General features: G+C 30.4%; 3 protein-coding genes across 5 annotated transcripts; 2 read left to right on the top strand and 1 right to left on the bottom strand.

Annotated features, from left to right (window-relative positions):
- The first annotated feature begins 1,145 nt into the window (after window positions 1-1,145).
- Bet1 (blocked early in transport 1) lies at window positions 1,146-2,242 on the top strand. 2 transcript variants are annotated; one of them, XM_018507356.1, is made up of 4 exons: window positions 1,146-1,266; window positions 1,386-1,472; window positions 1,536-1,699; window positions 1,781-2,242. In XM_018507356.1, exons 2-4 carry the CDS (start codon window positions 1,454-1,456, stop codon window positions 1,934-1,936), a joined length of 339 nt encoding a protein of 112 aa, XP_018362858.1. In that variant the 5' UTR covers window positions 1,146-1,266; window positions 1,386-1,453; the 3' UTR covers window positions 1,937-2,242. The 2 variants fall into 2 exon arrangements, with proteins under 2 accessions (XP_018362858.1, XP_018362857.1); XM_018507355.1 differs by having other exon boundaries at window positions 1,251-1,266; window positions 1,350-1,472.
- Window positions 2,243-2,569: 327 nt separating this feature from the next.
- Window positions 2,570-4,345, top strand: LOC108761032 (probable ribosome production factor 1). Its single transcript, XM_018507348.1, has 3 exons — window positions 2,570-3,381; window positions 3,642-3,906; window positions 4,139-4,345. The coding sequence occupies exons 1-3, from the start codon at window positions 2,805-2,807 to the stop codon at window positions 4,314-4,316; spliced, it is 1,020 nt and encodes a 339-aa protein (XP_018362850.1). The 5' UTR covers window positions 2,570-2,804; the 3' UTR covers window positions 4,317-4,345.
- Window positions 4,346-4,477: 132 nt separating this feature from the next.
- On the bottom strand, window positions 4,478-6,673 carry LOC108761035 (THUMP domain-containing protein 3). Of its 2 annotated transcripts, none has more exons than XM_018507353.1 (7): window positions 6,553-6,673; window positions 6,209-6,321; window positions 5,591-6,122; window positions 5,266-5,444; window positions 5,021-5,200; window positions 4,784-4,918; window positions 4,478-4,678 (listed from the first exon to the last, which is right to left on the bottom strand). In XM_018507353.1, the coding sequence occupies exons 1-7, from the start codon at window positions 6,638-6,640 to the stop codon at window positions 4,478-4,480; spliced, it is 1,428 nt and encodes a 475-aa protein (XP_018362855.1). In that variant the 5' UTR covers window positions 6,641-6,673. The 2 variants fall into 2 exon arrangements, 1 of the variants encoding a protein (XP_018362855.1); XR_001940109.1 differs by having other exon boundaries at window positions 4,599-4,678; window positions 4,784-4,854.
- Between the last annotated feature and the right edge of the window lie 1,692 nt (window positions 6,674-8,365).

Here is an 8,365-nt window from a genome sequence, read left to right as displayed (position 1 = left end):
ACAAGTTACAGTTACTCGTTACCGAGTAGGAAAAGTAACAAGTTACCGTTACTAGTTACCGATTTTTAAAAGTAACTCGTTACAGTTACCGTTACTTGCGAAAGTAACTTTTCGTTACTTTTCCGTTACTTTTTTTTAAATCAACGTTTAAGAAGTCACGAACCAATCAGAGGGCTGCATTAGCATCTTAAAACATTACTTATAAAACGGTCTTGAAATAAGAATCGACTATGAATACCGGCCATAAAGTTCTGAGAATTTTTTTCAGAATTTTTTAATACCGTATTTTCTCATGTTGGTAAAAATAGTTGCCAATTAGAAAATGCAGTACCGAAAAGTTGATAAAAAATTCTAGTGTTCTATGAGAAGAAAATAAACAATTTTTTTGTTTCTTGCAGTTTTTCTGTAATAATGATAGTATTTGAGAAAAAAATTATTGAAGACCACTATTCGGTAAACCGAATTTTAGTAATTAATATACAATGATCTTGATAATTATTGAGAAATTGTATACTATTCGGTAAACCGAATTTTAGTAATTAATATACAATGATCTTGATAATTATTGAGAAATTGCAAAATGGTAGAGGACTTTTCGATTCACTTTAGCTATACCTGCCCATGAGCATTGTCGGGTGAATTATGAGATACCCTGTATATATACATCAAATGTTAATTAATACTCTCGTATTTAAATACTCGCTATAATTATATATAGCAAAAGCTTGCCATTTCAAAGATATTTGTAGACTGTAGAGTAGTGTAGAGTATCGATATTATTGACTGTCGATATAAATTTTTCTTTACCAATATATATAAAAATTAATTTATAATTAGTTAAGAAACATCAGAATAATACTAAATCTTAAAATTATAATTATTCATTGGTGACCTAACGTAACTTTTTAGTTATAGCAGTTAGTACTTGTATTGTACATATTCTCAATCAATCGATAGTATCGATACCCTTCACTTCGATATACATCACGCGATGTGCTACGAGCGTGACGTTGACATATATTGACACATATTTTCTATTTTCCGGCTGTCTGCATTTTCTATTTAATTGGTAAATTGAAAATGTTATTGTATTGAAAAGCTTTGAACATAGTTTTTAAATTATTAATACGAATGTGTCATCTATTTGAGGTTATATTTATACGTGAATATTTTCAGTTTAAGTATCGTCGTTTAATACAATTTACCTGCGTGGAAAACACACATATTTTTACTTAAATAATTTTTATCATATTTACTTAACACTGAGTAAGTCTATTTTGTATTACAAGTATTTTATTTTTATAAGCATAAATAATTGAACCGACCTCACACAATATGTATTTTTCTAGATAAAAAAAGATAGAAATATTTCTCAATTTTTAAAGGTGTTTTGTGAGACAATAATTTTCTTCTGTATCAGTTCATCTATTAAGCTATCAAGATTGCTAACAAAATGCGACGTTCCCATTCAGGTAAGTTGTCAGTTGTTAATAAATACATCAATTCTTATTTTAAACATATTTTTACTTTTTCAGGAGGTTATGGCTATGAGCCATTACCAAGTACATCTCACAATACTATGGAAGACGAGAATGAAAGGATGACTGAAGAACTAAAGGATAAAATTCATGCTTTAAAATCGTTATCTATTGACATTGGTACGGAAGTCAAATACCAAGATAAAATGCTAAAAGGCATGGTTAGTCGAACTTTTTTAAGATGTTGACATAATTTTGCATATTATTTTATACATAGTAAATAATACAAATTTATATTTTAGGATGACGATTTCGACAGAACAAGTGGTTCCTTATCTGGTTCTGTAGCACGTGTTTTGCGTTTAGCAAAGGCAGGCCACAATTATTATATTATATATTTATTTCTTTTTTCTATAGCAGTATTTTTTGTATTGTGGATAATTTTAAAGTTTAAATGATGGTACATAAGGAGTGTATATCAATTGCACACGAGTCGATTGCGCAGAAGCCAATTACTGCGCTAGAAAAAAAAACACGCAGAAGCCTTGTGATTGACAGTGAGCAATTGTTACAGTGTGCAAGTGAATCACTCCCATATATAAGATCTATAGCTAAGATGAGAGAGAATGATATGTATATAAAACGTAATTAGGATAAAAGTAGTTAGGTTGATTAAGTTATTCAACTATCTTGAATCTTTTGCATTATTTCATCATGTAGGAAACTTTACTCTTATTTTATAAAATAACATATACACATTGTTATGTCACCTGTAAAAAAATAATTTGAAAAAAATAACGAGATGACGTACTCTTGGAAAAGAGAAATATTTTTTTGTACAGATACGTTGTGTGTTATGCTTATGAAAAGAATAGAATCTGTAAATGATAAGATAAAAAATTATATTTGTATTTTTTTATTATCCTTTTCGTCATAAATTCTGATTGTCTAGATTGTTCTTTTGATAATCGTCTAATTTCTACGTTTCTAGTTTATTACTACAAAGAACTAAATGTTAAAAGCGCCTCCTTTTTACCCTATAGTTTCTCATATTGGCGGCACTGCATGAGCTCAGGGATCTCGTGGTCCTAAACATGTGGTAGCTTTAAAAGAATTGATAGGTTAGAGACGCGAAAGTACACTCTTGAACGGTTACGATTTTAATTTGAATGCAAAAAGTTTATGTGTGGCCTCTCATTTGATTTTTGAGGAAACATTAACTGGATCTACTTGATCCATCTCATCGCATGGTACTGTGATCTTATAAGTGGATTAGAAATCCATATAGAGAAAGAAAGAAGAAGAATACAAAAAGTTGTACACAAGATGAAGATTAAAACTTTGCGAAAGAATCCTCTAAGTCGACCCAGGGAGGAAAATGAAGTGGCAAATGATCAACCGAGTACGTCAACGGATAAAGCTTCGGAAGTTTTGCTGCCGTCTGACAGTAACTTCAATCACATCAAATGCAAAGCTGTAAGGTACCAGAAATGCCAGGAATTGATGAAAGAACGAGCGAAGGCAAAGAAAGCAGCGAAGAAGGCGAGGATACAGTCGGGCGCTCCGAAACAGATGCCACATACTTTAGAGAGCCTACGAGAGAAAGATGAGACTATGATAGTAGGTAATCTGGATGATGAGGCGAATGAGGAGCTCAAATTTGACTGTGAACATGATGAATTTGCTGCTTACTATAGGCAAGAGTATGAACCTAAGGTTCTCATTACATATGCTGATAATCCAAACAGGAAAACGAGAATTTTTGGCAGAGAACTTACAAGGATGATACCTAATTCTATTTCGCTGTATAGAAATCGCTCTGGCGTTAAAAAAATGGTCAAAAGTGCTACTGCCCGAAACTTTACAGATATAATCATTGTTAATGAGGATCAATGCAAACCAAGTATCCTTATAACATTATAAGCTAATAGTATAATAGGTCATTTATAAATATTGTATAAAATAATAAGCTAATACTTTATCCGTTGTATAATATATTTTGTAAGTAAATTGATAGAAAATTATTAGAGGCATCAGAAATCTTTTAGGAAGCTTTATTTAAAAAACAATTAACAAATTTCAATTATACGCCATATAAAATATCAAGCTGATTAAATTTAAGTTATTTTTATTTTGAAATAGTTTTCCTTAATCAATTGTTAGATGGAATGTTAATCATTCATCTGCCAGATGGTCCTACTGCACACTTCAAACTCAGTAATGTCAAATTAACGACAGATTTAAAGCGCAATCATAAGGAGATCACAGAGCACAGACCAGAAGTTATTCTCAATAACTTTACCACACGCTTAGGTTTCACCATTGGCAGAATGCTAGGAGCCTTGTTTCATTATCAGCCAGAATTTAAAGGAAGGAGAGCTGTGACATTTCATAATCAAAGAGATTATATATTTTTTAGACATCATAGGTAATTTTATAGTACTTTTAATTTTTTTAAAATTCTACAAATTTTCTTAAAATATTTTAGTAAAATTCATGTAATTTCTATATATAAAAACATATCTCTAAAGTTAAAGAATTTATAGATTTTATTTTTTATATTTTATTATTAATCACATGGAACTTATAAAACTTAGAATTAACATCAGTGTAAACCATACATCTCTGTTGTACTTAAATCTAATTGAACGAATTTACAGATACGAGTTTAATCTCAAGAATGGAAAACCGAGATTAAGAGAACTAGGTCCACGATTTACTTTAAAATTAAGATCACTACAACATGGAACATTCGACAGTAAATATGGTGATTACGAGTGGATTATACAAGGTCGCAGACACGAGATGGAGACAAGCAGAAGAAAATTCTTTTTGTGAATTCTATGTATACATATATTAGGATTATCTGGGAAATAATTCGTAAAAAAAACTAAATATGATTATATGCTAAATATATGCTAAATAAACTCTATTAATTTCTTCGTACAAAAATATGAATTTACAATACTTGTATCACAATACTTATGAAAATAATATCTCTAATTGGACAAAGGATTTTTAGTCGAATGAGACGAGTTTTTATTGTCTCTCGGATAACTATACTGTTTGGCCACACGCGGTTTGAAAGAATCAAGGGCTACTTGAGTGCGGTTCAAAACATAAACTGCAGCTGGAAGGCCTCCCACGTTTACACCAATTATTTTTATCACCCAGAATAAATCACCAGCTGCCATCAGAGCCTAAAATGAAGAATAGAATTTGTTTTCGGATTATAGTAAAATATTTTACTTTAGTTCTTTTCTTTCATATTTTAATTGCTATAAATAGTTATAATAAAAACTTACGTCTTTAAAGTTATTTCTATCGTAAGTGAGTAGAATTATTCGTCCGTTTGATTTTACTATGCGACCAAATTCTAGCAAAAATTTTTTGTAAAAAATTTTGTTGTATGACTTATTCCCACTTCTTTTACCAAAAGGCTGGAGATTATTAAAAAAATGATCATTTTTAATGAAAAAGTAAAAATACGTAAAAATTAATTATAATGTTGGAGCAAAATTTTTAATGATTAATTTCCATACCATATCAGTAACAATGATATCGACAAAAGAATCTTTGAATGGCAGTTTTGAAGCAGTCCACTGTACGAGATCTATTTTACATGTAACTGCTGAAGCATCCATATTTGACTTTGTTCTATCTGTAGCTCTGGAATCGTTGTCACCACATAAGACATATAAATGTGGAAAAGCTAGTGCTGCCTGAAATTGTGTTTGAATAGAATTTTATGAATTATTAATTTTATTATCGTAAACATGCAATATACCTCTATAGGAATAGAACCTCCCCCACACATAGGATCTACTATTATATCTCCTAGCTTGGGATTTGCCAATTTTAGCAAATTGTAACATATAGTCGATCTAAGAGTAGTTGGTCCAAAATTTATGATATTTCTGTGATGCTTGGATTTGTGCGTTACTCGTAAATGCGTTATTAATTGATCTGAAATATTTAGAAATAATTAGTATTCAGCTTCTCTCATTATTCATATATAATTAGTTCTTGGAGGTATTGTTATAAAATTTCATATGTGTATATTTCGTAAAATTGTTAAAATTCTTTGATCTATTAATTCTTATTTATCATACCATCTATTAATTTGCAGACAATTTCTAGATGATACATGGACAAGTCAACCAACCAATGAAACTTGTCCTGTAATATCTCTCCGATAACTCTAGCAACATCCTTAGATTCAATTGCATGTTTACCACTCCTCTCACATGTTACTCTATATTTGAGTATATCGTTTTCTTGGGATTTTGAAGGATCTTGACCCCTTTTTTTCCCTTTTTCTTCTTTCATCTCTGATACATTCCAATCATAGGGATCTTTTTTCCCTTTTTCTTTATTACGCATTTCTAACATCTCTGTTTTGGCTACAAGATCTTCCTTTTTAGCTTCAACGTATTCTTCATTCGTTGGATAAAGTTTTCCCTTGAAACTTGTTGCGCATTTCCATGCTTCAAGAGTTTTCTTCCATGTTTTATCTGAGTTCGAAAGTATGTCCAAGTTATAACTTCTTATTTGCAATAAGTCTGGTTCTTTGTCATTAGTAAACGATAAACTTCCGTTGTCAGCTACTATGAATATATGATCTATCGATCTCATTTCTTGAACCTATAACATATGTATATGATAAAACATAAATATTATGATTCTTGCACCTATATTAAAAAAATAATCTGAGTTGTGTAGAAGAGTACTTTTGGAAATTCATCCCAATCAATATTAAAATAGATTCTTCCGCGTTGCTTAACCACCCGAACATCTTTGCCCAATTTCTCTTTGCATTCGTCAATTGCTTCCCATTCGAAACCTGCGTAAACAAAATCATTTATTGTAGGACTTTCGGCACGTTCGGGGAAATGCTATTAGCGCTACTTCTGTCATTCTATCTTCGTTGTTTATTAAACGTAAAACAAGGATAGAATGAGACATAGCGTTAATAGCGTCTCTCCGAACGCACCTTTTGTTGTAGGTTAGATTTAAGAGATGCGCGTGGATTTCTCCTTATCTCATGGACAAGTTCACGAATAATTTCCAGTACCTGTGTCCACAGTGACTCCAATCGTAAAAATCTTGTCATTATCAACAGATTCCGAAAAAAGTTGACTCACGGATTCGCTTGCACTCATTGTCGAAATTCTATTCAGCCGGTCAGTTCTCGAGAAAAGTACACGCAGTTACACACAATGTCACGCAGTGTAAGTACATACATTTACCTGACACGCTACACATATACGTAACGTTATGTATGATTTGAATTTGTTTGTCAAAGAGAGTCGTTAGAAAAGTCTGAAGGACTACTAAAACTTTAATTAGTTTAACCTTCTCGGTAAAAAAATGTTTCATGCATGAATATGTATAAATATGTAGGAATTACAAAGTAACGCGTTACCGTTACTTTTTGAAAAAAGTAACTTGTTACCATTACTCGTTACCAATTTTAAAAAATAACGCGTTACCATTACCGTTACTTGAAAAGTAACGATTCGTTACTTCTTGTTATAATGCTAAAGTAAGTTATTAGATTTTAAAATTACATTAACTGGTGATTAATTTAATACTTACTAAATGTGTGAAATAAATATTCAAATTTGAAACTCTTTACTAACTAGTTTGTATATAAAGCAAGCTTTTCTCTATATTCTATATTAAACTTACCTATAGTTTTACTAATTCTTTATTTTATTTAGATAATATCGTTATTTTAATGTACTCATTTTTATAAGCATTTAGACTAAACAGATAATAGATTATATATTGTTTTTAAACATTAATGTTTCCTGGTGGAAATAAATCGATGAAATCTTTATCAATAGACCCATTTCAGTGTAATTCATAATGAAACGAGTCGATTGATAGAGATTTCAGCGATTTTCAGCAATTTCAACGATTTATTTCCACCAGGGTTACTATTGTGTGTATTTCAATATTTATTGTCCGTACCAAAAATTTACAATATATACAGGGTGTCCCAACTTTTTTGCCAATCACTTTTGTGTAGATAGAGCGGACTAAACTGAGTCGAAAAGTCTTCTACCATTTTGCAATTTTCGCAATAGTTAACAAGATATTAATTATTAAAAATTGCCAAATATTGGTCTTGAATAATTTTTTAATCATACTATCAACTTTACAGAAAAAATGCAAGAAACAAAAATTATTTATTTTCTTCTCATAATAAGTTCTGAGAATTTTTTATCAACTTTTTAGTACTGCATTTTCTTATTTTTACTAACATGAGATAATACGGTATTAAAAAATTCTGAAAAAATTCTGGAAAAATTCTCAGAACTTTATGAGAAGAAAATTAATAATTTTTGCAGTTTTTCTGAAAAGTTAATAGTATTTGAGTAAAAAATTATTCAAGACTAATATTTTGCAATTTTTAGTAATTAATATCTTGCGAAAATTGCAAAATGATAGAGGACTTTTCGACTCAGTTTAGTCCGCTCTATCTACACAAAAGTGATTGGCAAAAAAGGTCGGGACACCCTGTAATGTGAATTTATATGTATATTTCCAACATTGGCCGTGCCCATTAAAACACAGTATAAGATATTAAGTACAAAATACTTTTTAAGAAATTAAGAATAAATTAAAAATAAGAAAATAATAGGGAATTGAAGTAACGGTAAAAGTAACGGCTAAATTCGTTACCGTTACAGTAAAAATGTAACGACGTTGCCGTTACCATTACAGACAGAAAAAAGTAACAATTGTTACTGAAAAAAGTAACGAAAACGGTAACGGGCGAGGGGGTAACCACTAGTTGAAATATTGTCCCACTGATTACATGATTTCATTTGATTTTATATGATTTTGTCTGATTACAAATAATTTTTTTCACTACATAT

The sequence above is a fragment of the Trachymyrmex cornetzi genome, unplaced genomic scaffold, assembly GCF_001594075.2.
Source record: "Trachymyrmex cornetzi isolate Tcor2-1 unplaced genomic scaffold, Tcor1.1 scaffold237, whole genome shotgun sequence".
NCBI classification, from domain to species: domain Eukaryota; kingdom Metazoa; phylum Arthropoda; class Insecta; order Hymenoptera; family Formicidae; genus Trachymyrmex; species Trachymyrmex cornetzi.
Note: the sequence above shows the minus strand (reverse complement) of the source record. Positions and strands in the feature narration are given on the sequence as shown.

What these genes read in the sequence shown, in the direction of transcription:
- Bet1 (XM_018507356.1), top strand. An exon ending in ATAAAATGCTAAAAGGCATG is followed by an intron (nt 1,700 to 1,780) that starts GTTAGTCGAACT and finishes TTTATATTTTAG; the next exon opens with GATGACGATTTCGACAGAAC.
- LOC108761032 (XM_018507348.1), top strand. Translation starts at nt 2,805, where the DNA reads ATGAAGATTAAAACTTTGCGAAAGAATCCTCTAAGTCGACCCAGGGAG. An exon ending in TGAGGATCAATGCAAACCAA is followed by an intron (nt 3,382 to 3,641) that starts GTATCCTTATAA and finishes ATCAATTGTTAG; the next exon opens with ATGGAATGTTAATCATTCAT. An exon ending in ATATTTTTTAGACATCATAG is followed by an intron (nt 3,907 to 4,138) that starts GTAATTTTATAG and finishes ACGAATTTACAG; the next exon opens with ATACGAGTTTAATCTCAAGA.
- LOC108761035 (XM_018507353.1), bottom strand. Translation starts at nt 6,640, where the DNA reads ATGAGTGCAAGCGAATCCGTGAGTCAACTTTTTTCGGAATCTGTTGAT. An exon ending in ATATCATTGTTACTGATATG is followed by an intron (nt 4,919 to 5,020) that starts GTATGGAAATTA and finishes AATAATCTCCAG; the next exon opens with CCTTTTGGTAAAAGAAGTGG. An exon ending in ATAGAAATAACTTTAAAGAC is followed by an intron (nt 4,679 to 4,783) that starts GTAAGTTTTTAT and finishes TCTTCATTTTAG; the next exon opens with GCTCTGATGGCAGCTGGTGA.